At 40.9% G+C, this 27,088-nt stretch overlaps 2 protein-coding genes across 4 annotated transcripts in view; both read left to right on the top strand.

Annotated features, from left to right (window-relative positions):
* Window positions 1–7,883, top strand: part of Cpb2 (carboxypeptidase B2) — a 47,542-nt gene extending 39,659 nt beyond the window's left edge. The window contains exons 9-11 of the mRNA XM_028878181.2: window positions 162–364; window positions 3,220–3,307; window positions 7,565–7,883. Coding sequence (XP_028734014.1) covers window positions 162–364; window positions 3,220–3,307; window positions 7,565–7,749 — 476 coding nt within the window. The 3' untranslated portion in view covers window positions 7,750–7,883. The remainder of the gene's footprint in view (window positions 1–161; window positions 365–3,219; window positions 3,308–7,564) is intronic.
* A 783-nt stretch (window positions 7,884–8,666) lies between these two features.
* Window positions 8,667–27,088, top strand: part of Zc3h13 (zinc finger CCCH-type containing 13) — a 68,317-nt gene continuing 49,895 nt past the window's right edge. For 2 of the 3 annotated variants that reach the window (XM_028878206.2, XM_028878191.2), the window contains exons 1-4: window positions 8,697–9,002; window positions 16,229–16,354; window positions 16,843–16,952; window positions 18,739–18,850. In XM_028878206.2, the coding sequence (XP_028734039.1) occupies window positions 16,238–16,354; window positions 16,843–16,952; window positions 18,739–18,850 (339 nt within the window). In that variant the 5' untranslated portion in view covers window positions 8,697–9,002; window positions 16,229–16,237. Of the gene's footprint in view, window positions 9,003–16,228; window positions 16,355–16,842; window positions 16,953–18,738; window positions 18,851–27,088 lie in introns of all 3 variants that reach the window. The other variant, XM_028878198.2, reaches the window with a different exon arrangement.

Below are 27,088 nucleotides of genomic sequence, written 5' to 3'. Positions count from 1 at the left end.
GAAACACAGATGACATTTACTGGATATCAAAAATACGTTCTTTACAGAGCCTTCCCTTGTCCATTTTTCTGCATTTGCTGCACTGTAGATTTAAGGTGAATGAATCACAAAGCACAGGACACACAACTTCTAATAACATCTCATTAACGATTTTACTACAGAGGAAGGTGCATCAAGTTCCTCCTGCTCTGAAACCTACTGTGGACTTTATCCTGAGTCGGAGCCAGAAGTGAAGGCGGTGGCTGACTTCCTGAGGAGAAACATCAACCACATTAAAGCTTACATCACCATGCACTCATACTCCCAACAAATACTGTTCCCCTATTCCTATAACAGAAGCAAAAGCAGGGACCATGAGGAACTGGTAAGCACTACTTGTGAATTTCATTATAAGCATTTTAGAAATAAAACAATATTCTGTCCAAGAATCAAAAAAGGTAGGAAAATGCTTTTCCTTTAGGGAACAATAGGTAGGTGTTTTCCTCTACCCTCTAACTCTGCCAGGGATCAGCTTGGGGCCCTAAGAGGATTCCAAGGATTGCTGTTAAGCTGAGGACAGGAACTCCGTTCTCAGGGAACGGCTTCCTTGTTACTATGGAGAGGCCAGGAGGGCGCTGTTCCACTTGACCTCCATGGTGGTCACCCACTTCCTAGGCCAGCTTGCCTCTGGCTAACTCCAAGCCCCTCACTCATTTGGGTGCCAGCAGTGAGAACTATTTCTGGACTGCCCTTTCCAACCCCCAAGGGTTGGTGCTACCCAGGAACCATCAGTGTCTACACCAAGACAGACCTGCTTGGAATGTAGCGCACAACACAGGACAGTCAAGGAAGGCCCCCACAGTCCGCTATCTTCTTACAACTTTTTGGTCCTAGGTGCTCTGTTGGCATTGACAGTAAAAGATACAGGGCTCATAGCCAGGTGGTGGTGGCGCACGCCTTTAATCCCAGCACTCGGGAGGCAGAGGCAGGCGGATCTCTGTGAGTTCGAGGCCAGCCTGGGCTACCAAGTTCCAGGAAAGGCACAAAGCTACACAGAGAAACCCTGTCTGGAAAAAAACAAAAAAAAAAAAAAGAAAGAAAGAAAGAAAGAAAGATACAGGACTCTCCGTGGGTTATACCCAGACTTAGTCAAGCCCTTGTCCCAGGTGCTTCCCAGACAGTGGCGGTGCCCTGGCATGGGCAAAGCCTGATCTCTCTCTAGTGGATTGTGCTTATCGCTCTTTGTTCCCTGGCTCTCTTACCAGAGTAAAGTATCCCTGCATTGAGTAGGCTATGTTTATATACCTGGGCAGGTATTACTTATGACAAATGCTTTTTTTTGCATTTTCTGAAAATAGCTTGTTTGAAACAAAAACATACTTAATATTTATGCTCTTTTTAATTCTCAAAGGAAACATTTTAAAGACATGTTTATCATTTTTTATTTTTATTAGTTTATTTAGTAGCACTGTGTATAGAGAAATAAAAGGACATTTGCCATGATTTAAGTGTAGAATTGGTCTCATTTTGCCTTATTTGGTGGTTGCTATCAGTACAACTACTTATTATGGGTAAAATTCTGTATTCTGTCAATATTCAAAGAAGCATTAGGTAAGCCCTGCAATTAAGGATAATTCCATATGATTAGAGAGCTGGTCCAAAGTGGGTACCACAGACGGCTGTACTCATAGACGATGCATCCTCATTACCACATAAGCACAACAATGGCAGAAGTCACCATGGCCTGGGATGCCAGGAAAGGAAGAGGGTAAAATGAGCCCCATTCGTGACAAACTATTGTTCACTAAGGGGCGAAGAAACAAGAATAATAAAGTTGATTGATGTCAAGGGGCAGATGCCATTGCAACCAGGCACTGAGAGATTTCTATGGGCAAGGGAGGACCTTCTGCGCAGAGGAGACGGTGTTTCCCACAGGAATGTACTCAGGGGACTGTGGGGGCCACAAGTAAGAAGAGGAAGTTAGCTTGTGAAGGTGTTTGAACGCCAATCTGTATTTTATTATGAGGAGAATGAAGTTCCATTGAAGAGTTTTTCCATCTTATTTTATGGGTGTGGGTGTTTTGTCTGCACGTGTGTCTGTGAACTATGTGCACGCAGTGCTTGAGGAAGCAAGGAAAATGCACTGGAGCCTCTATCTAGGGCTGGAGTTAGAGAGTACTGAGCTGCCTGTGGGTGCTGGGAATCAAACCTTGGTCCTCTGTAAGAGAAGCCAGTTGCTCTAAACTGCTGATCCATTTCCCCAGCCCCCACAAGCTTATTTTTAATTTTTTCCTTACATTTATTGTGTGTGTGTGTGTGTGTGTGTGTGTGTGTGCGCGCGCATGCGCGCGCGCTGCGCATATGTGAAAGTATACATGTGGAGGTCAGAGGACAACTTTCAGGAGTTGGTTCTCTCCTTTCATCATGGGGGTCCCAGGGACTAAACTCAGGTCGTCAGACTTGGCAGCAAGCACCTTTATGTACCCATAGTCATCCCATTGGCGCCTAAAACCTTTTTTTTTTTTTTTTTTTTTTCACAAAAAACTGGCACAACACAATAGCCATGGATAGGCGTCTGGGTCCTCAAGCAACTGAAAGCACCATGATGCCAACTCCAATTTTAGAAAAGCTAAGTGTTAAGTGGGAACTTCAGAAACCATTTCTAGGAGTTGGGATCACATGTAGTGGAACTTGCTTCATATCGGGGGGCATGGCCCATCATTCGATGAGTCTTTGGGAGTCGTTAGACACATACACAACAGAGTTTGTGAGAAGCAAATTATGCATACAGCGGGTGCGTGTGTGCACTTTAGAGAGGTGGAATTCAGAGTCTGGTGATCGTTTTGTCTAGAAATGGGATAGCTGCCAGTATTATAAATATCTAGTTCATTTTACATAATTAATTCCTGAAAAGCTATGTCAGGTTTTTAAAATGCAAATTAAAAAAAAAAAACATTCAATGTATTGGCAGAGGTTTTTTTTCCTTAAGCTACTTAGTTGTGATTGCCATAGGAGGAAAACATTTTTAAGTTAATGTATTCTTTTTAATTTACATTTTGGATAAATCCAGGCTTTATATATGTGTTATATATATATATATATATATATATATGTACATATATGTATAACACATATACACACACTTGGATTCAATGAATGTGATTATGATTGTTTAGAAAGGTCAATCTCTCCTGTTTCAAGGTTGCAAACTGACCAGCATCTCTCTCCGACTGCTTCTAGTCTCTCGTAGCCAGTGAAGCAGCGCATGCGATTGAAATCATTAATAAAAACACCAAGTACACATATGGCAGTGGCTCAGAAAGTCTATGTAAGTATTCCTCCTCTTTCCCTCAGCCCATCTTTCTTTCCTTCTCCCTTTCCTCCTGCTGGAGATGACACCAAGGCCTTAGGTACACTGGACAACCACATTGGATCTGCGGCCAGTCCTCAGTGTTTCTTCCTGAGAGCTTAGACCGTGGGGCACAACAGAGGCACCCACTCAGTTTTCTTGTTTAGGTTTAGACAACAAAAGAAGCCAAAGTGGCATTTAAGACGGGAAGCTTATTACTATAGAGCGGGGGTTACGTAACTAGTGATCACACTAATTACGTAAAGAAGAAAAGGCCACAGCTATCATGTGATATGTAAATCTAGAAGATTCCATTTACCTTGCATGCTGTTTAGTGATAGCCTGTTTCCTGACTCAGAGTGAGAGCTTGAGTGTGGCAAACTCAGCAAATGTTTCTGACCCATTTCTGCTGAAAGCATTCATTGAGGAAACTCCTGCATAGGCGGCAAACATTGATTCTGTTCTTCTACAGCCAGAGGATAGATGGGTGTCATGTGACACAATTTCTGGGGAAGTAGGAACACATGTCTACTCACTCTAGATAGGGAAACTGACAACAGATCAATGTAGAGATGACATCTTTGTCCAGTCTGGTGAACCCAAGAGTTTGGGGGTTGCTTACAGAAATATGGCTAAGGGGTTCCTTACAGGAGTAGAAATGACTCAATGGCCACAACATGACCAAAGCCCACCCCAGCATGGGTGATAGCTTAGGGAAGCTGGAACCCTAGGACACACAGCTGGAATGTAGTATCTAGAGAAAACTTCTACACAGAAAATGGGATAAGAATAGACAACAAACATGTAAACAAATGTCAGCAAACTGTAACTCAATGGCCATGCCTAGGTCACGACATATTTTCATAGCCTTTGAACTAAGAATGGTTTTCCTGCTTTTTAAATATTTGAAAAAAGTGTGAAAATAATTAAATTTTGACACATCAAAATGATATGAAATTCATACTTGTTTCCATGAATAGTTTTATTGGAACACAGCCGTGCTCATTAATTTGCATATTATCTATGGCAGCTTTCATGGCAGCCCAGATAATTGCAACAGAGACCAGATGGCTCACAAAACATAAATGATTTCCTATCCTGCCTTTTTCAGAAAAACAAAAAAAGCCTTGCCAACTTCTGATGCAAACAAATGGTAAAATAAAGTACAATTTCCCTCAGTGATTTCAAGAAAATAAAATGGATTTTTAGGTTTGAGAATTATTGTAGCTGAGAGAAGCTACTTGGCTAATGTGGCCTGGCAAGGCAGTCCTTGGAGAACTAACTATTAAGTAGTTGCCAAATAACAGTGTGATATGTCATATAAAAGCATGAAAAGGATTTTGAGACAATATAGTGAAAGCTCAGGTCTCACTTAATAAATATGATTGACACAAGGCTATACCAACAGTTGCACCCAAATTCTTTTCAATACCCCTTAACGTATCAAAATGCCTTATTATCTGAAGTCCAAGCTCTCCCTCTTCCTTCATCTTCAACCACCCCTGGGTTGTCTATCAGATTGGGCCACCTACTTCTGTCCTTTGGTGTCACTGCCCCATGGCTGCCTTTGTTGACATAGACCATCTTCACACACTCATTCACCTAGGGTGCCTCTCTCTGTCTCCGTATGTCTGTCTGTCTCTCTCTAATTTGTGTGTGTGTGTGTGTGTGTGTGTGTGTGTGTGTGTGTGTGTGTGTGTGTGTAAGCATAGGATAAAAGTTGGAACTATATATTAGGTGTTTGTTGATCATAATTATCAGAAATACTGGTGGATGACTAAATGCATCCACTATTCATGGATATCTTAAAATATTAGACATTGTGCATAAACCATCTATAATACCAGCACTCTAGCACTCAGGAGGTGAAGTAGAAGGAGCAAGAGTTCAGGGACATCCTGGGTTATGTGGAGAGTCTGAGGCCGGCCTGCACTATGTGAGACTATGTCTCAAAAAGAGTATAAGTAATGTTTCATTAAACAAACCTCACAAGCAATCCAAGCACAGACAGAAAGAGGCGCACTATATAACTGCTTAATTGGAAAACTTTAGAAAATCAATCAAAACTATTTGTAACATACTTTAAGTACAGTGGTTGATGAGTCACTAAATATATACAAATTTACATTTCATATATGTTCCAGGCAGAGAATAAAAGTAAGGCATGGTGGCACACACCCCTGCAATCTCAGCACTTGGCGAGGCTAAGTCAGGAAGATCACTAGCTTGAGCTAAACTTGAACTATAGAGTGAGTTGCAGGCCAGCCTGGGCTATATAGTCAGACCTGTCTCAAACACACACACACACACACACACACACACACACACACACACACACACACACACACGAGAGAGAGAGAGAGAGAGAGAGAGAGAGAGAGAGAGAGAGAGAGAATAGATCTGACTGCCTGCCACAACATGTATGAATATATATGTGTGCATGCATGTATACATATACATATGGGTTGTTAAATGTGTGCATGTGTATACATAAACACAATAAATCTGTGGTGCCTATAAAAGAAATCCAAAACTTCTACTGAAAGACAAATAACAGGAGAATTCTTCATGTTTTGAGCAATAAGAAAATACTATTAACATTTTCCTAAATTGATTTGTATAGTTGATGCAATTCCATGAACACTTAAATACTTTTGAAGGAAGCCTACATGCTTTGTGATGGGGAAAGAATATTGAAATTTTCCTAAATTGATTTGTATATTTGATACAATTTTATGACCACTGACATGATTTGAAGTTCATTTGGAAGCATACATTTGGTAGAAGAATTCGTAAAATGCTGACAATAGGCTAATAAGGAACAATTTGCCCCACAGAGGTATTGAAGCATGTTATAAGCACAGGATAATAGGGTAGTGTAGAACTGAGCCTGGAGGAGACAGATAATTAGAAGGAAATAATGGGCATAGAAAGAACTCACATAAATAAGGAGTCCTGGTTTTTCATAAAGGAGACACTTTTAAGCCAGTTGAATTATTTAATTATCAGCCCTAGAAAAACTGACAAGTCACTAAGAATAAAAACTGAATTAAGCTGGGTGGCGGTGGTACACACCTTTAATCTCAACACTCAGGAAGCAGAGGCAAGTGGATGGATATCTGTGAGTTTGAGGCCAGCTTGGCCTACAAAGTGAGTTGGAGGACAGCCAGAGCTGTTATACAGAGAAACCCTGTATCGAAAACAAACAAACAAACAAACAAACAAACAATAACCAACCAACCAAACACAAACTAAATTAAATTATTAATACATCTTTCACGGAGATAAATGCCAAATTTATCAAATAATAAAGTATAAAAACCCCACCACAAGCTAAAAACTTGAGTGAGAAAAGCTTCACATGTTACACGGATCTAATAACACTAATGCTGTTCTTACAAACAATATATAGAATGAACCATGTAGAAAAGTAAGCAAGGGCATTGAAAGAAAAATACAAAGATGAACAACAAATATTTAAAAGCATTCACTTCACTGATAAGGAAATCTAAACCAAAGACAATTGCATATTATTATTATTATTATTTTGCTCAGAAAATTGCCAGGATCATGATTCCTGCCAATGGTGCAGGGGCTGGCAGTGAGTGTACCCACACCGTGCTAGGAGGAGTAGGTTCCATTCTTTTGGATAGTACTTGGTAGCAAGTGTGGTAACTGTTAAAGATAAACAACCTTAGACAAGTAATTCTACCTCTAGAAAATATTCTGAAGTAATAAACATCGATTTATAAACAAAGGTCTCACTCTAGAGAAACTAGGTTATTTATCAACAAAATCATGTAAATCAATTACATGTAGTTTTACAAATCCTATAAAATCATTAAAAATAATGTAGCTTCAAATTCAGTTATGATACTTTTAGAAATGTTACAATAATTATGTTTAGAAACATTACAAAATAGCAGACAGGCACTGTGTGACTTTATGTAATAAAAATTAAGCCAGAAAAATTCATTTAGTGCACTGTAAAATACACTAAAATGTTATTGGCACTTATCACACTCCTTGGTCAGATTATTGTTGAGTTCTGGGCAACATCTGCTATCTTTCTCAACATGTTTTCTTTTCAATGTCCACAATTTTTGGATAAGAAATTTAGGCAACTTAATTAGAAGAAAACAGAGTTATTTTCATTTTTACAAAAAAAAAAAAAAAACCCACAACATTGAGTTGAAGTAAATATATTTCAAAATATTCTTTTTCGTCTTCTTTTAGACCTAGCTCCTGGAGGTTCTGATGATTGGATCTACGATTTGGGCATCAAATATTCATTTACGATTGAACTTCGAGATAAAGGCAGATACGGATTCTTGCTGCCTGAGAGATACATCAAACCCACCTGTACAGAAGCTCTGGCAGCAGTCTCCAAAATAGCTTGGCATGTTATTAGGAACCTTTAATGCCTGTGCCTCTGCTCCGGTGTTTTTATTTTACTGATTTCAGCAACACCAAATTGTTGAATTAGCTTTTTTCTAAGTCTAATCAGTTTCCTTGGTTTTGTCAAAGAATAAAATACATAACACTTGGAGCTTAAGGGGGACAATGGCTCGTGTGTATTTTAACCTTTTTATTGTAAGGGACTAGGTATTGATCCTCACTCCCTCACCCCTTGATTTGTGAAGACCAGTTATCTTAAGCAGTTTTAAGATTTATTATTTGTATGTGTGCGTGTGTGCCCCTGCGCGAGTTTAAGCACCTGATTCGTGCTGGACCCCAAAGAAAGCGCTGGATCCACTGGAATTGAAGTTACAGAAGGTTATTAGTAGCCACGTGGGTGCTGGGAACCAAATCTGGTCTCTGCAAGAGCAGCAACCGCTCTTAACGGCTGGAGCTGTTTCTCTTAAGCTACTTTAATACTAATTTCATGCAGACCATTGGATCCAAAAAAGCAAAAGCAAAGGCACTTTGAAGCATCTTAAGGATTTCCACTCCCAAATTGCAGTCAATTTCTGCTCGTGTTCCTGCGAGCACAGCTTTTAGTCCGGCGATAGGCCCAGGCGGGGGAAGGGCGGATGTCAAATTCTGCAGCTCAGAAGCATGCCAGGCTGTGGTTACTGCCAGCGACAAAGTGGCACTTCACGCACTGGAAAACCGTTACATCGAGAACCTTTTCATTAACTGAGAAAAATCTCAGCTCCCCCTAGCCAGCTCCCAGTTTCCCTTCCCAGATCGCCGTACGCAGGAGGCGCTCACACTCCTCACCGCCCTCGTGACGCCGGACGGGGGGAGGGGGGGGGCGTAGTCCGGGAGGGGCGGGACTTACTCTCTGACGACTAATCTGGCGGCCGGAAGCCGCCCGGCCTGGAGAGGAGCGGGGCAAACCCGCGACTTCCGGCCGCGTTTCGCTGCTCCCTGTCTAGCGGCCTGGCAGAGTTGCGGGTCCTAGCGCGTTGCCCTGCTGCGGCCTCTGTGCGTCTCGTCTTGCGTCCCGAGCTCTCCGGAGCCCAGCGAGGATCCGGGCGGCTCCGCTGCTCCCTGTTGCCGGCGTCCGCCCGCCTGCGGAGGACCGGTTCCTGGGAGCCGCGCGTGCCCGTCCTCCTCGTTGTCCTCCCGGGGCCGGGCGCGGGGACAGTCGGCTGCCCAGCAGCTTCTTGGAGCGGAGGCGGCAGGGACGCCCGAGGACCGCGCTTACTGAGGGTGCTTGGAGGAGGAGGTAAGCGTTCTGGGAGCTAGCTGATCGGGAGAGGCGTTGGGCCGGGCTCGGGTGGGAGGTTGGCGCTGTGTTCTCCATCCTCTCGCGGCTGACGCTCCTTTGCTGTTCTGAACTCTGCTTGAGCATCCCCCTCTTAACTCTGCAGTAGCTCCCAGTGCTTAAATGTGTCGTCTGTTGCTCTAGTAGTGGTCCTGGAGTCCGTGTCAGGGGGCAGGCGGACTTGGATACCCTGGCGCGGTGGTCTCGAGTGTGTGTGATGAAAGGGTGCAGCGGTGCAGTCTTGGATTTAAGCATTATCTCTCCACGTATTCTAGACCTGTTGGAGAGAGTCTCGCTTTGAATTGTTTCTGTCTGGTCTTGCATTTTTTCCTGGCTGTAATAAACTGTTGGGAGTGTAGGAGTTCTCCTTTATCTTTACAGTTCCTAGTCACTTTTGACAACTCTATCAGAAGCAGGGGAGGGTGGGATGAAGAGAGAATGTATGTCTGGCAGTATCTTTCTCTAAGCAGGTTAACATTTATGTGGCTGGAAAAGTATTCAGAGTTGAGAAGACTTGGATGATATTGGTAGGATCTTGTTTGTGAAGGGCAGTATCTTGTTAATTAGTTTTTATTACGAATTGTGGACATGTGGAGTCTTCTGGTTTGTGGGGTTTTGAGGAAGTAATTTGAGAAGTTTGGAACTTTTAAGTCTGGCATTTAAGATTTTAAAGTCTGTGATACTGGGCGATGGTGGCGCACGTCTTTAGTCCCAGCATTCGAGAGGCAGAGGCAGGCGGATCTCTGTAAGTTCCAGGCCAGCCTGGTCTACAACAGAGCGAGTTCAGGACAGCCAGAGCTACACAGAGAAACCCTGTCTCGAAACAAAAAAAACAGTAACAACAACAATAAAACAACCAAAAACTCCTTAGAAAAGTCCGTGATATAGTGGCTCAGTTAAATCCAAATGACGATGTGGTTCTGCCTGTGTGTTCAGTTTTGCTATATAATTTTGACATTACTAGCTTTAGTATCTAAGCAACGTATTTTGCAACATAGTGTATAGATCTGCAAGCAACTTCCAGCCCTGTCATGGCTTGATTCTATCAGATAACACTTTCAACTGCAGGCTTAACAGGTGGATGTAGGCATGTAGCGTAGCAGTTTGTGCGGAAAACGGTTGTGCCCTGAAACTTGAGTTTCAGTGTGAGCATCTGGTAGGATGCATTTGTTCAAAACACACAATTGACATCCACCCATAGCATGTGGCCTCAGATACCCGAATATACAGACACTCAAATCCCTTCTAGAAAATGATATAAACTTTGAACATGTCCACACCTTGTGTGTTTTCAGTCATCTCTATACTCCTAATACATAATATGATGTAAATACTATATACTGTTTAGGAATAATATAAATAAAGGTTTGTACATTTTCATGTAGTTTTTTTTAGTATTTTCAATGCAGGGATACAGCCTTTTATTTGCTTTCTGTTTACTGGTGATTCAGAGTGATCATTAACTGCTTATTTTGAGGTACATACTCTATCCACAGCCACACTACCCTGAGCACCTGGTCTCAGAAGCTAAGCAGGTTCCAGCCTTGTTAATACTTGGATTGGAGATGTACACACATAACTCAGTGTGATGTCTGTAATATAAATTTAAAAATACTAAAGCACAGTGTAACATATCAATACATTTTATTCAGTTGTTAGTGTTACTTAATTATGAATTTTGAATGTAAACCTAGATCACATCCTTGAGATATTTAACTTTCCAAAATTTGAACCCAAAATATACCAGTCTCAAACATTTTAGGATAAGGGTTCTCAATTACCATATGTTTCACGACAGAATTTTAGCAGACCTTGGGAGTAATTATTCGAAAAGAGCCACCTCTGTAATCTCCTTTCTCAGCCGTGTTTATGGTGTGGAACTCAGAGTACATTGTTCCCTGGAGAAGGGGAGCAGTTCTCATATTTGAGATACATTTTCTGTCTTAATAGGCTCATCATTAGTGCCCCAGAATTTGATTCTTTTTAATTGAAAGGAGTTGATGAAAGCTCCAGATACCTATTAAATTCCAAAGGAGAGCAGATAAAGAGAACAGCTGCGTAGTTGTTTGGCTTAGTTGAGAAAGGCATGACGAAACAGGTGGTGACAGCTTAAAGAAGAGAACAATTTGGATACCAAGTGAAGGGCATCTTCAGACAAGCGTCAGTTTACTAGTAGGTGATTGGTTTACAGTCTCTGTGATTGGAAAGACATTGGCATCCACAATTCTGGTTCTTGTGTCTACTACTTCTCCTCCACTTTGAAGCCTTCATATCTATCCCATTAATGGTTTCTGTCCTCTAATCAAATCTACACTCCACTCTTTTGTGGTATTCATCTTTCTTTGAACCCATCATTTAGGATTGAAATTTTTGAGCTTTCACATCAGTTGATTACATGGTCTTGAGTTACATGGTTTAATATATGAAAAAGAAATGTTTTTTTCTGGTGTATTTATTTTCCAACAAATGAGCTTTTAAGTTATATTATTTTCTGTTCAAACAGTATTTATTCATGCAGAGTCACAACTGTGTGGCTGCTAATGTTGAGGACAGTGTTGTGTTGAAGACTGCTAGGAGTTCTTAGGGGACAATGTATTAATTAACTGGGTTACTGTAATGAAATTCCTGAGACAGGATACTTAGGAAGAAAGCTAATTCCCACTTCTGGCTTTAGAGATTTATGCCCAGGATTCCATCCATTGCTTTGGGCCTCTTGGGTGGGTGGCACAAGCCAGGAAGTGAAGTTAGAAGGAGAGATGAACAGACAGGTTCTACAGTTCCCTTTGAAAGCACCCCTTTGCCTCATGATGCAAGGATTTCCTGTTATTCTTTACCTCTTAAAAGATCCACAGGACCTCATGTTACCACCACCCTGAAGACCAAGCCTTCACTGATAGTCTTTTGGGGCTGGGGGTGGAGACTCATCCAAACCTTAGCAAATGATCAGAAGTGTTCATTCCAGAACCATTGTGGAACAGATGCCTGTAATACCAGGACCCAAGAAGCTGAAGTAGGAAAAGTCATTCCAGATGGATAGCTTTAATTCTTGTTTTTACCTTTTGTGCCTCATGTTTTCGTCCTCTCTATAATCTAGACCCATTACCAAAATACAGTGTAATTGTAGGACAGAATCTGGCACTATAGGATTCTGAGGCAAAAGGAGAATACATCTTTTACTTCATTGTATTTCCCCCTTCATTTGGAAGGCTAAGTAGTAGCTGGGAATAAAAATTCCTGGGAAATTCCCTTATAGGCGAATCTTTTTTTTTTTTTTTTAAAGATTTGTTTATTTTATTTTTATGTATATAACTGATTTGTCCAGATGTATCTATGTATGTGCATTGCCTGTGTGCCTGGTGCCTTAGGAGGTCAGAAGAGGGTGTTGGATCCCTTGGAACTGGAGTTAATGGATGGTTGTGAGCTACCATGTGTGTGCTGGGGATTGAACCATGGTCCTCTGCAAGAGCAACAAGTTCTTTTTAACTGATGAGCCCCTACAGGTGACTCTTGATCATTCTTCATGCTCTTTGTAAAAGCAATTGATTCCGTTTGTATGGGGAGCAGCTTTTTACTGATAAGACTGGGATGTGGCTTATAAGTTGGGGTCTGTAATTCTTACTTCATTTGGTGTAAAATTCCAATGGGATCCAGTCATCTAGGATTGGAGAGCAGCTGTGAAGCCGTGCATTCTAGCAGTAGGTCAGGAAGAGAGCAGTGATGAGCTAAGTGGAGGTGACAGCATGTGGAGAAGTAGCAGAGCAAGGGAATACCATGATCCTTTGGAAGACCGAGAAAGGAGATGGCAGATGACCAGTATTTCAGATACAGTAATAAATAGTGTCTTAGTCAGGGTTCTCTAGAGAAGTGAGCCTCAACCTTCCTAATGCTGCGACCCTTTAATACAGTCCTCATGTTGTGGTGACCCCCAACCATGAAATTATTTCGTTGCTACTTCTTAACTGTAATTTTGCTACTGTTATGAATCATAATGTAAATATTTGATATGTGACCTCTGTGGGAGTCTTGACCCTCAACTGCTCTAGACGAACAATGCATATATATGAATGAATATATATTATAGATATTTATGTATTATATATACATGTGACATGTGTATCATATATATGTATATCTATGATTTATTAGAGTGGTTCACAGGCTGTGTCCACCTTGTCCAACAATGATTATCTCCCAACAGAAAGTCCAAGAATCCAGTGGTTATTCAGACCACAAGGCTGGATGTCTCAGCTGGTCTTCAGTATACATCAGAATCCTGAAGTAGGTTCTGTTACCAGAGAAGTGAGAGCAAGCAGGCAAAGAGCAAACAATTTCTTCTTGTCCTTTATATAGCTGCCACCAGAAGATGTGGTCCAGATTTAAGGTGGCTCTTCTCACCTCAAAACATCTGGGTCTAGGATGGGTCTTCCAACTTCATATCATTCAATCAAGAAAATTCCTTCCCAGATGGACACAGCCCCTTGGGTTTTAGTTGATTTCAGCTGTAGTCAAGTTGACAACAAGAACAGCATCACAAAGCTTCTTGCTTGGTGGAATCTGTTAGTTTCTGGTAGGAAGGGGTGGTGGAAGTAGTCCCATTGAGGGATGGAGTGCTGGAGGCAGAGCTAACCTATTTTCATTGATAGTGGTGGTGGAGGGGAAAATGTAACGTAGTGTTGTAGGATGAGACCACCTACTTAGGAGGAAAAAGATGTGCATTCTTTAGGTTCTGAATAACAAGTTCATCAGGGAACTTAGAATCTGTTCAATTTTATTAAGTGGTTGAGGATCATGATGTGTACTCATATATTGATTGATAATAATATAATGAAACTTTAAGATACATTTTTAACTTAAAACTTTTCTGCCTGCCCCCACCTCCACCCCCACCCCCAGTTTTTCAAGATAGGGTTTCTCTGTGTAGACCAGGCTGGCCTTGAATCCACCTACCACTGCCTCCCAAGTTCCAGGGTTAAAGGTATGAGCCATCATGCCTGGCTAGCATACATTTACTACTTATTACCTTCTACGTAGATAGAAATTGTATATTTCTAGGTGTTTTTTTTTTTCCAGCTAATCAAAGCTCTTATTTTCTAGGTCTTTTAAATCTGCACAATTTCTCTAAGTTTTCTGTTCTTTTTTTGTTCTTTTCCATAATCTACTGGATATCTGATATGGCTTTGCAGTATCTTCCCCTGAACATTTTTGTTTGTGCTGAGAATGAGTTCAAGAAAAATTAAAGATACACATTGTGTTGATGCTAATATATATTTGGCTAATTTGCTTTCTTTTCTTGGAGAATGGCTGATATAACTGATTTTGCTCACCTATGTGGTAGTTATTTTCCCACTTGTGTTAAAAAAAAAAGGTTACATTTTATGTTAAAGAGTTTATAATCTAAACTTCCCAATTAAATCCACTTTGATGTATCATTTTATGGCTTCCTTTTGATTTGTCATCTTTTCTCACTTGTCAGACTTTGTTCTCACTTTTTGAATCTTTATCAGATTCAAGTGTGACTTGAGGGACCCAGTTAAATGGAATATTTTTATCATCACTATTGAGTTTTTGGCTTTGATTTTCTATTCCAGGATATTTTTCCTTTTTGTTGTTGTTGTTTTTAAAACAAGATTTTACTATTTATTACTGGCTGACCTGGAACTCACTATTTAGAGTCCAGGCTGGCCTTGAACTCACAGCAGTGCTCTTGCCTTAGTCTTCTGAGTGCTAGGATTGGAGGCCTGTCCTACCACACACTCAGCTAGTGCTGATGTGATTTCATGTCCAGTAATATTTATTTATTTTGAAACCATTTTAAAGATCACCTGTGATCTTTATAAAGACTAGTTCTGTTGCTGGGGTTGTAGCTCAGTTAGTAGAGAATGTAAGGAAGCCCTGTGTTCAGATCCAGCACTGCATGGTGGTCCATTCTTGGAATTGCAGAATTGGAGATGGAAACAGAAGGAGAGAAGTTAAAGACTGTCCTCTGCTGGATGCTGAAGTTGAGGCCAAACTGGGCTTCAGGAAATCTTGTCTCAAGTGTACACACACACACACACACACACACACACACACACACACACACACACACACACACGACTACTTATGTATACCAAGTAGAACTTAATTTTTTTTTAAAGCTGCCATGGCTCTTTCTGATAATCTGACAATTAGATTTCTGCTCATGCTCAGGTGATGTAAAATGTGCAGTTCAGCTTCTCTTGCTTTTGCTCATGAGACAGTTTCTTCCTTCAGGAGATCAGTATGAGTTATTACTTGGTCTGGACTTTGTTTCCTAATGTGTGCTGTCATCTGAATTTTTACTTTCAATCAAATAACTGGATTAGTTTTCTGAATATAGTCTTAGTTTTTTAATGCTTTGTTTAACTTTTTATATACTTTTGCAATTTTCTTTCTTATTGCTATTAATGACCCATTCCTTACTTTTAGCACCCTTGACTTTCATGGCAGTGTGTGTTGGATTATAGAAATACCTCGGAGAGTTTTGTTTTTGGTATTACTGAAAAATTAACATTCTTCATCAAATTGGCTTTCCATGACCTTCGCAGCAAAGAATACTTAAACAGCACCCGCTTTTCTTCCATACTGTTGTTTGTTTGACTTTTGATTTTCTTCCAGACGTGGTCATTTTGTGAACTGGAGATCCTCCTGCCTCAGCTTCCTGAGGCTGGGGGTTACTGACGTGCGGCGCCACCCCCAGACATTCCCATACTCATTTGAAGCAGTACTTTTGTAGCCACTGAAACAGTATAAAGAGCTGTTTCCACTTTCAATTAAGATTTCACCTGGGTTTATGTCCCATGTTCTTTGACTTACATATCTTTTAGTTAACCGGTTGTTAGGCTAGCAATCTTCCCCTAAAGGACAGAACTACCAGATTTTACAACGGCTTGTATAAGTGACTCACAAAGTAATAACTGTAGTTGAATGTCCAGTACAGAGGAGGTCCAGGTCTAGCCCATGGAGTCCAGAGTTGCTAGACTTAGAAGCGTGGTATAGCAGGCAACATGTCTACTAGCATCCTCTTCTGTTTCCCTCTGTCCATGCCCTGGCCTCAGGAAAGCACTCCTGGTTTTAGAGTGTTTAGCTTTGTCTGCTTGTACGTTTTAGGCTCAGGTGTATAAAATTGAAAGATTTTACAGTTTGAACTCTCTCTCTTTTGGTTAAAGTAGTTCAGAATGTCAAAAATTAGGAGGAAGGTCACAGTGGAAAACACCAAGACCATATCTGAGAGTACATCCAGAAGACCTAGTGTGTTTGAGAGGCTCGGACCCAGCACTGGCAGCACAGCAGAGGTGAGTTGTCACTGCTGTGGATACAGGGAGCTTACTAGAGGGGACTAGCAGTGTGACTCAGTGGCAGAGCCCTTACCTAGCCTGTACAAAGGGGCCCCACCCTCAATCCTGTGCCCTGGGGGAGACATTTAAAATACTACTATTGAAGTACTAATTGCTATTATAAAGGAAAATGGGTTATTTTGTTGTGGGGTTGATTTAGCAAATTTTACTCTGGGAAAGAAATGAAAGGGGTTATGGTTTGCAAATTTCTCATTGTTTTATAAGGTTTTTGTTTGTTCTATATATACAATGTATTTTAATCCTATTCATGCCACATTCCAGTAACACCCCGACCCCACACACATACCCTGTTGTGGTTTATGATTCCTTTATGGTATTACTATTGGAGTAGCATGGGCTTAGCTGGCATTTGGGACGCTCTGACTTGATTTTGCTCTAGTAGCATCTTCTCTTCAGACATTCACGTAGTGATATCTGCCTCCTAGACACAGTGCCGGAACTGGCTGAAGACGGGCAGCTGCCTCTATGGAAACACGTGTAGGTTCGTCCATGGCCCTTCACCTCGTGGGAAAGGATACAGCAGCAATTACAGAAGGTAAACTGAGAACGGAAACATTTGCTGTAGTACTAAAAACCAACTTTAGCAATTTAGTGTAAAAATCTGAAATTGAACCATATATTTGGTCAGATTTCCTGTTTTGGGGTAGTCTTGACAGTCATAAATTAGCCAGATCTTTTGGTTGTTACTTTTAAGATTAATAAAATGTTAGCTTAAAATGTACATGTTTGTATGTCTTGATAATAGATCCTTTTTCAATGTGTTTATTCAGATCAGTGCATACCTGTAAGAAGACTGAGTCTGGGGACAAACTGCCCCTAAAATGCCCCCACCTCATACTGCCCCAAGTTTGTATTAAATCTCCACTTAAGCAGAACTCAGAGGTGTGAGAATTCATTTTCAATAAAGTTAGACTAGTCATTCTTAACAGTAAAATTTAAATAAGATTTAGTTGTAATTTTCCAAAGGCCTTTTAAATTTGTATCTTTTATTTCTTTTGGATTTTTGAGACAAGGTTTCTCTGTGTAGCTTTGGAGACTGTCCTGGAACTCACTCTGTAGACCAGGCTGGCCTTGAACTCAGATCTGCCTGGCTCTGCCTCCCGAGTGCTGGAATTAAAGGCATGCACCAACACTGCCCAGCTTAAATTTGTGTCTTCTACAAGCTTTGTTGTAAAATCTGCTTGCCAAACCTCTTAGGGCACTGTGTTAATATAAATGTCTTTAGGGGCTGGAGCGGTATAGGTCAGTGGTTAAGAGCCTTGACTGCTCTTCTAGAAGACCTGAGTTTAGTTTCCATCACCCACATGGTAGCAAACAGCCGTCTGTAGTTCCAGTCCCAGGGGATCCAATATCCTTTTCTAGACTCAGACACCAGGTACGCACATGGTGCACAGACATACATGCAGACAAAACACCCATACACATAAAGCAAACAAATCAATAATTTTAAGTGTGTTTATATATAGGTAAACATTTCCTTGGAACATCATTTTGCCTTTGATAGAAACTTGACTAAACTGAATTTGCATAACGAAGATCTTTTTAGTATTCCTTTTGTCCCCTTATGATGATTTTGTAATATTTTTTAAATGTAACAGATACAATGTTTCTTACAGAAATCATTTAATCAGTAAATAGAATTTACATAGTCCTGAAATTGTGCATGCTGATTGCTTTGCCTATGGCATTAGTAGAAAAACTGAAAGTTAGTCATTGGAGTTTTTTTTTTTTTGAGAGAGAGAGAGAGCGCGCGAGCGAGCGCATCACATTTGAATGTGAAGGTCTGAGGACAGCTTTTGGGAGTCTGTTCTCTCCTTCAGGCCTGATGACAATCACATTTACCCATTGAGCCTTCTTGATGACTGTTGGCTTTCATTTTTAAGATGCAGGAAATATTTTCTTAGTTGATAGTATGTCCAACTACATACATACATAGAGGGAATTGATCCCTCTGGAATAACTTTGCTTCTTTATAACTTAACCTTTCTCTTCTTGCCCTTCATCTACAATATGACTGCTATATTTGTGTGGTGAACAGAAAGTAACTCAAGCTGCTATTTGCATATTCATTTTCTTCAGTTCATTGTTTCTCATATTATCAGTTTACCACCCCATGGAAGTTAACATGCATTTTGATTGGCATTGGGAGAAAACTTATGAATATTGCTCATATTTTTATATAGTACTACTTAAGCTGAAACATTTTTCAGAAGTTTAGCCACCAAAGACAGAAAATTGCATCAGTATTTATGAGATTATTTATTTATATTATTCTTATAAAATGTCATATAAATATAGAATTGTGTTGTTTTATATCAAAGGTCACCGGAAAGACCTACAGGTGACCTCCGAGAAAGAATGAAGAACAAGCGTCAGGATGTGGACAGTGAATCCCAGAAACGGAACACAGAGGAGTCATCCTCACCTGTTAGGGTAGGCTAATTTACGACTCACCTAAATTTCACTAGTCATTTAGTCCATGATTTCCATTTTAAATAGGAAGTGGTGTGCTAAACACATGGTAAAGCCATGACTAGACATTACAGTGTCCTGTGTGAACACATGTAAGTTTGTTTGTTGTGTTTTGTTACTTTTTTTCAAGACAGGGTTTCTCTGTGTAGCACTGGCTATCCTGGAACTTGCTCTGTAGACCAGATTGGCCTCGAAATAAATGTAATTTAAGGGGCAGGGAAAACAGTCTGTTCTTCTGTGTATTTAAAATGAAAGGGATCGACCAGCAGAGCTCAGGCTGCACTTAGAAGGTTTTGTACCTCCCAGACCTCAGGAGTGCCTAAATGCAGCGTACAGTTTCGGAGTTCAAGGAGCTGCCATAGTTCTCAAGGACATTTACAGTTGTGTGGCTAGCCCTGTGGTCACTTTTCATCCCTCTGCAAAGAAACTCCACATTTTCTAGCAATCACCCCTGTTGTCCCACTGACTGTGAGCCCTAGGCAGTCATGAAATCACTTCTTGTTTTATGAATTGTTCACCCTCTGTGCTTATATAATGTGTCATCTCTTGTGACTAGTTTCCTTTACCCAGTTTTTAACATTTATGGAAAATTATAAGATGCATTACTCTCGTCTGTTTTTCCAAAGAATATTCCATTGTATTAGAATTCCACATTTTGTTCATTCACTTCTCTTTGATGACTATTTGGGCTCTTTCCATCCCCTCTCTCCCAATATTGTGGATGAGAACATTTATGTACAAGGTGTTGTTTAGCATATGAGTTCATTTGTCTTGGTTTAATCCTGGAGAACAGAATTGGTGAATCCGTGGTCTCTTAGTTACTCTCCTGCTGCTGTGACAGAATATCTGACGGAAACAACCTAAGGAAGGGTTTCTTCTGGCTCAGTTTGAGGGCCAGTGTGCAGGTGGCATGGCTGTGTGGAAGCAGGAGCACAGGCCATTTGCATCCACAGGCAGCAAGCAGAGAGCAGTGAGCGCTGTGCTCAGCCCCCTTTCTTCTGTAGGATGGAGTTCCCCACTTCAACCAACCAGCGTTGAGTCTAGATCTTGTCACAGCAGGCGGGAGTCCGTATTAGCACGCAGTGTGAATGCTGCTCTCTCTGGAGGGTCTGCCAAAGCAGTGCTGCTCAACCTTCCCAATGCTGCGGCCATTTAACATGTGCTGTGCTGACCCCAACCACAAAACTGTTGTTGTTGCTACTTCATAACTGTAGTGTCATGAGTTGTAATGTAAATATCTGATCAACACACACATTGAGAACCGCTATGCTAGACTGTCGTTTAGAGGTTGCATCGTTTTTACTTCTAGACAGTGGGATATGAAAGTTCCGGTTTCCCCATTTTTTTTTCCAGCTCCTAATCTAATTGTGGTTTTACTTTGTGTCTCCCTAATAACTAAGGATGCCAAGCATTGTGTACATACTCACTGGCTGTTAGTGCATATTTGGAGATACTCTGCCCATTTTTAAAATTGAGCTGTCTTTATTGAGTTGTAAGAGTTCTTTATATTTTGAGTATAGGTAAAATATATTCTTTGAAGGTTTCAAGTTTTCCATTTTTTTCTAGTTAGTAATAATGTAAAATAATTATATATTTATATATCATAAAATTCCTAAGCTGGGCAGTGGTGGTGCACGCCTTTAATCCCAGCACTTGGGAGGCAGAGTCAGGCGGATCTCTGTGAGTTTGAGTCCAGCCTGGTCTACAGAGCAAGTTCCAGGACAGGCACCAAAACTACACAGAGAAACCTTGTCTCGAAAAGTTAAGAAAAGAAAAAGAAAAAAAAAAAAAATTCTAGGATGAATTCTTTTGCTTTACCAGTGTTTAATACAAACCTGGGTAATTTCCCTTTAAGTTAAAAATAGCAAAAAATAAAATCACTGTTCTAAAATTTTGTTTTTATTCCTTTATTTTTACTCTGAAATAAGTTAAAATTTAAGAAAATTTATCAGAATTAGCATACAATTCATGTTTGCTTTCATTTTTAAGGTGCCTAAAACAAATTTTCTACCATTCTGTGCATTGTTGTTACTTTTTTAATTGTCTAAGTTGGGGCAGTGTCTTACTGTGTCACCCGGCCTGCAGTAGATAACCCGGCCTGCAGTAGATAACCGGGCTCCTGGGCTCAGGTGATCTTGCCTCAGCCACTACATAGGTCTCAGCATCAGACACAGCTCTCGTGTGTGTGTGTGTGTGTGTGTGTGTGTGTGTGTGTGTGTGTGTGTGTGTGTGTGTTTTACATAGCTGTGCACTTGCCCATATGGGCATATGTGAAAGCCAGAGATTGAGATTGGGTTTCTTCCTTTGCCACTCTCCACTTTATTTAAAAAACAAACAAACAAACAAACAACCTTTTAAAAACCATTTAAGACTTCCCGACATGTATATAGTATGTTTAAATCCAATCCCCACCAGCTCCTCTCCTGTGTCTACCCCGCCTCCCACATAACCTTCTTCTCAACTTCGTGTGCTCGTTTTCTAACCCCACCAAGCCCACTTAGTGGCATTTCAGTGCCCTGTTTTTGAGACAGGGCCTCTCACTGAGCCCAGAGGTCACCACTTGAGCTTCACTGGCTGGCCACTGAGCCCCTGGGGCCTGCCTGTCTCTGGTCTCCAGTCCGGGGTTACAAATGTAGGCGCCATGCCCAGTATTTCCATGGGTACTAGAGATCAGAACTCATGTCTTTAGGCTTGCCCACCAAGCACTGTATGAGCCATCTCCCCAGCCCCTTGTCTTCAGATTCTCGATCGTCTTCTTTAAACAACCTAAATTAATGCTCACATTTGTGAAATTCAGCTTACCTGTTTGTCTGTTTAATTTAATGTTGCTTACTCTTTGTTATTTGAGAAACTCTCATTATACAGGATCATAAAGATTTACGACTGTTTCATATATTTCACATAGAATATAAATAATACCAAGAGTAAAATGTCCTAAAATATCAAAGAAGTGAGTTCTGAACCTTCTCCTTTGTGTGTGTGTGTGTGTGTGTGTGTGTGTGCGCGCGCACACACACACACATATCTGATTACTTAAAACATAAGTCAGCTTTTCTGAGTTCCCATGACATGTGTTGACTAGATGAACTGTAATTAGTTAATATAAGGGACAGGCACAAGGATTTACAATGTGAATACAGTACCTCTAGGTATTGTTAGAAACTCAGTTTCCTCATCTATAAATTAGGAACTGGCTTTGTTGGTATGTTATGATGATGGGTGTGATTGGCCATTTTATGCTGACTCTTAATAATATACTAATATAATGGTTAAAATGGCTTTTCTGTTCTCTAAATTGACTTTAGTCTCTTAGCAGAAATTGGATGTGAGCATTAATTTAGGTTGTGAACACACACACACACACACACACACACACACACACATATAGTTATAAAGGCTTATATGTTTAGATCACAGTAGTAGATAGCAAAGTTGACTATTAAGAAATTTAAAGTCTAGGGTTAGAGAGATGGATCAGCAGTTAAGAGCACTGGCTTCTCTTCCAGAGGACCTCAGTACAATTCCTAGCACCCAAATGATGTTTGAGTAATGTGATGTGAGTAATGATGCTCACTACTGCCTGTAACTGCTGTCTCAAGGGATTAGATTCCCCTTGTAGCCCGTGAGAGAACCAGGCATGCAAGTGATGTACAGACATACATCCAGGCAAAACACTTACGCACATAAAGTGAGTAAACCTTAAGAGAAAAGCAAGTAAAGCTTGATTCTTGCTTTCATCTCTGATGTATTCAGCAGCATATGATGCATATGATGCTGATCTTCATGTAGTGGCTTCCTGTCAGAGGTCAGATTGATTTTAAGGAAGGGCAGCATCATATGGTTAACACAGGCAGAGCTGAGATAAACGTGTGATTTTTCAGGGAGTTAACAGATTTAGTCCTTCTTTGTCACTGATATTTACTCCAGTATGTCTAAATTATAAGGTTGCTGGATTACCCTTGATTTTGTGGAGAGGCAACTTCATAAATAAACCAATTGTAATTCCTTTTTTTTTTTCTTTTTCTTTTTTTTCTTTTCTTTTCTTTTTTGGTTTTTTGAGACAGGGTTTCTCTGTGTAGTTTTGGAACCTGTCCTGGATCTCACTTTGTAGATCAGGCTGGCCTCGAACTCACAAAGATCTGCCTGGCTCTGCCTCCTGAGTGTTGGGATTAAAGGCATGCGCCACCACTGCGCGGCCCAATTGTAATAACATAGTGTGTGAGATGCAAGCAAAGTGCACAGTGGGCAAAGTAAACAACTCCCTGCAGAACTGGAGAACCACAGGGAAGGAGAGGTTTGTGGGTGAGTAGCCGAAAGGGGGATGGGTGGGAATGACGCAGTTCATTAAGGAGAGTTCTAAAGGACTGCTGCCATGCTCGAGCTGGGTGCTGTGTGCTTGTGTCCTGCTGTCGCGTTAGAATGAAGTTGGGTGCTAAGCAGATACCAGTCAGTTCACTTAAACAGAAGTGCTTCTCATGTACAGCCTCAGTTGGGAAGTCTTGGTGGCCTTGTCTCAATTGAAGTGTGCTGTAAGTATAAACTATGTACTGAGTTTCAGATACTTGGTATGAAAAGTAAATAAATCTCAGTTTCTACTGCATTTCATATTGAAATGACAGATATTGATGCATTAAGTTAAATGGAATACATTAACATTTTAATTTTACCTGCTTTATTTTTCTTTCTGATGTGGCAATGAAGAATGGAAAGGTTGCCAGTGCACTTATTAAAGAGGGTGGCCTGCTTGATCTGAACCAAATGTTATGCAGTTGAATCTACAGAACCTTACAAATATACTCATTGAATTGTGTTCTAGTCTCTGACAGAGGCTTGTTATTTTACAGAATTTGAACATAGCAAAGAAATTATTGCTGAGAGAAGAATCGACCCTGAATATAGTCAGTGAGAAAATTTGTTAATGATAAAGGCATAAGTGTGTCCTGGGAGCTGTCCCTTAGAGAAGCTGTGCAGCAACATTTCAGAGTAGGTTAAATGATTCATCATAATGAGAAAGTATCTGTTAGAGTTTAGAGACCCTCTCTGGGTGTTCCCTTGTTTATGTAGACCCTTTCCTCAGGATCGATGGACAAGAGCAGTGGTTTAGTTTTACTTCTACATGTTGGTTTTTTTTTTCCTTTAGTTTCTATTGTGATAAAATAGATACAAGATTTGTCATTTGAGATTTGTTTCAGTTGTTGTGTTTTGTGGTGTTTCTCGGTTGCTTTTGAGACCGGCTCTGATACTGCCAATCAGAGTGGCCTCAAACTTCGAATCCTCCTGCTCTCACCTCAACTCCTCAGATGCCACCGTGCCCAGCTATGATGGTAATTTAAATGTTGACTAATTCAACTGCTTTAACCTGTCATTTGTATGCCCATTTCTAGTTCTGCAATGAACAGTTCAGAGATTTTTCTTCTGAAACTTAGAGTGATATTCCCTTTTCATTCTCCAAAATCGTCAGTTGCTTTAATTTTCTGCCTTCAACCTGATTACTTATCTTGAGATAGAGACTCCGGTTTAGACTTGATTTTATCATGGGTCAGTTTAATTGGGCTATTACTTAAATTACTTTTTCAGATTTCACTGTGTAGGTAGAGCTCAAAATGATTGGCCAACATCTAGCCTATTCTAGGTGTGTTATTCTGACATCACATAAATACTATACTAGATCTTTTCCTACTCTTAGTTGCCAAGTTCTGTCCTATTATGAATCAAAACTGTTTCTAGTACAGAGTGCATTGTGTCTGGGAGAGCTTTCTTCAAGAGTGCACTGGTTTGTCCAACAGTCCCCTCCTTAACTGTCTTACACACACACCCCGCCATGTCCTTTGTCCCCCTTCTGTCAGAGTCTTAGTATTTCTGACTAGCTGAGGTTGGAATGACCCTGGCTCGAGAAGGGGTGGTTCATAGCTGCTGCAGTCAGGAGGACTCTTGCAGTGGGGCGCTTTAAGATAGAAGGTTAACAGTCACTGACCACATCCGGAGGAGCCTCCACCTGGCTTTAAGTCTGTAAGAGTAAGTACAGTGCCTGTTTCCATATGCCACAAGTTGTGGGAAAAACCAAATGGGGAAGTACAAGTAAGAGGTCTTTAGAAAGAGTGAAACAGCCGGGTGGTGGTGGTGGCGGCGGCGGCGGCGGCGGCGGCGGCGGCGGCGGCGGCGGCGGCGGCGGCGGCGGGGCGGCGGCGGCGGCGGCGGCGGCGGCGGCGGCGGCGGCGGCGGCGGCGGCGGCGGCGGCGGCGGCGGCGGCGGCGCACGCCTTTAATCCCAGCACTCAGGGAGGCAGAGCCAGGCGGATCTCTGTGAGTTCAAGGCCAGCCTGGGCTACAGAGAGAGATCCAGGAAAGGCGCAGAGCTACACAGAGAAACCCTGTCTCGAAAAACAAACAAACAAAAAAAAAAAAAGAAAGAAAAAGAAAGAAAGAAAGAAAGAAAGAAAGAAAGAAAGAAAGAAAGAAAGAAAGAAAGAAAGAAAGAGAAACAGTGTACTTGCAAAAAAAGAAAGAGTGGAAAGGCACTAGGCTAACAGGAAGCTGGTTGCTGTGGGAGTAAATTGATCAAATAAGTGTTTACTGAGAAGGGTAAGACATAGAAGAGGAGGCTAGGAGCAAGAGTGTAAGCAGAGATATAAATATGTTTCTTGGTGGAAATTTCATAGCAAACATTACAGAGATAATTATGACATTGTTTTCATTATACAGTTCCCTTTCATAAGAACTCCACATGGTTACATAGTATCAAGCATTTGCTGTGCTAGTGAATCCTGTCCAGATGGAGAAAGTCAAGAATGGGCATCTTGACTTCTTGATGTATGAACCTTAGCAAAAGGCTGAAAGAATGGGGATTGAAATCATTGAAAGGCTTGTCTGTTTATGTGTCTCAAAGCTGATGCCAGTCATTTGGAAACATCACTTCTTCATGTGGATCTAGTCATGTCGATAGCTTGGACTTCCTCTCACCTGAAGGCTGGATACCACCTGTCTATATTGTTGAGCTAAGCCTGAGTTCTTGCTGATGTCTTCAACTTGAATCTACCACCATTATTGTTACTTCCCTAAATTGACATGTTCTACGTCCTTAGCTTGTGGGCCATCTTTATATTGGACACAAGTCTTTTTTAAAAGCTTACTTTGTTGAGAGATACAATCTGCAAATAAATTGCACCCATTCTAAATATATAGTTTGATTTTTGACACATGTACATATTATTCTTAACAAGGTCTTACTTTACAGTCAAGATACAAAGTATTTCTGTCAGCTCAAAATTATGTCTCCATTCCCCATCCTAAACCCAGTCTTTGTATGTTCAGAGCTGTCAGTTGATTGGAATCCTGTAGTATATATCTCCCTGTCTGGATTCTTTCAGTGTAATTAATAATTTCAAAATTCAACCACATTATTGTGTCCATACTTTGTTCCTCTTCTTGCTTAGCAGTCTGTGATACATCAGAATTTGTTCAAGTTACAGTTGATGGGCATGAGAGTTTCCAGGTTTCAGTTATTTACATAGAACTGAGGAGTGCAGGTCTAAGTCTTTACATGGGCATGTTTTCGCCACTGAGTACCCAGTTGTAGCGTTGCTGGGCCGTATTCCTAGTGTGGCTTCATAGAAACTGCTGGACAGCTTTGCAGAGTAGTTGGTACATTTTCCATCGCCATGGAGTCGGTGAGTTTCTGCTGCTGTTCTTGCCACCACTGGCAGTGTTGAGCCTTTTCATTTTAGCTCTGCGGGCCGGCATGTAGTGCTTTTAGTTGTTAAGAATTAATGGTGTGCATCTTTGAATACAAGATTTTGTTGGGGGGGTATTTCTCTCTCTCTCTCTCTCTCTCTCTCTCTCTCTCACCTTTTATTGGCCCTTTGTTTTTGTGTTTTGTGGTGTATTTTCTTCACAGATTATGACACCTTTGTAATTCTTAGGTTCTGGATAGCTTCCTTTGTGAACTATAGTACTGCAGATGTGTTTTCCCAGTGTGGCTATCCTTATCAGTCATCTTGTGTTGTTTTGACACCTCCCTCCTCAGCAGTCTCTGGTAGTTCCTTTGTTTCCATTAAAGTCATGTGGCCAGCACATTGCATACATGTATTCGGAGGCCTACTACTGTTAGTCATGGTTTTTAAGGCCTTTTATTAAGCACGATCAGGAAGTATGTGTGTATTTCTCTTAAAAACAGACAAGTAAGTCCTAATCATTCAGATGT

The sequence above is a fragment of the Peromyscus leucopus genome, chromosome 9, assembly GCF_004664715.2.
Source record: "Peromyscus leucopus breed LL Stock chromosome 9, UCI_PerLeu_2.1, whole genome shotgun sequence".
Lineage (NCBI taxonomy): Eukaryota > Metazoa > Chordata > Mammalia > Rodentia > Cricetidae > Peromyscus > Peromyscus leucopus.
Note: the sequence above shows the minus strand (reverse complement) of the source record. Positions and strands in the feature narration are given on the sequence as shown.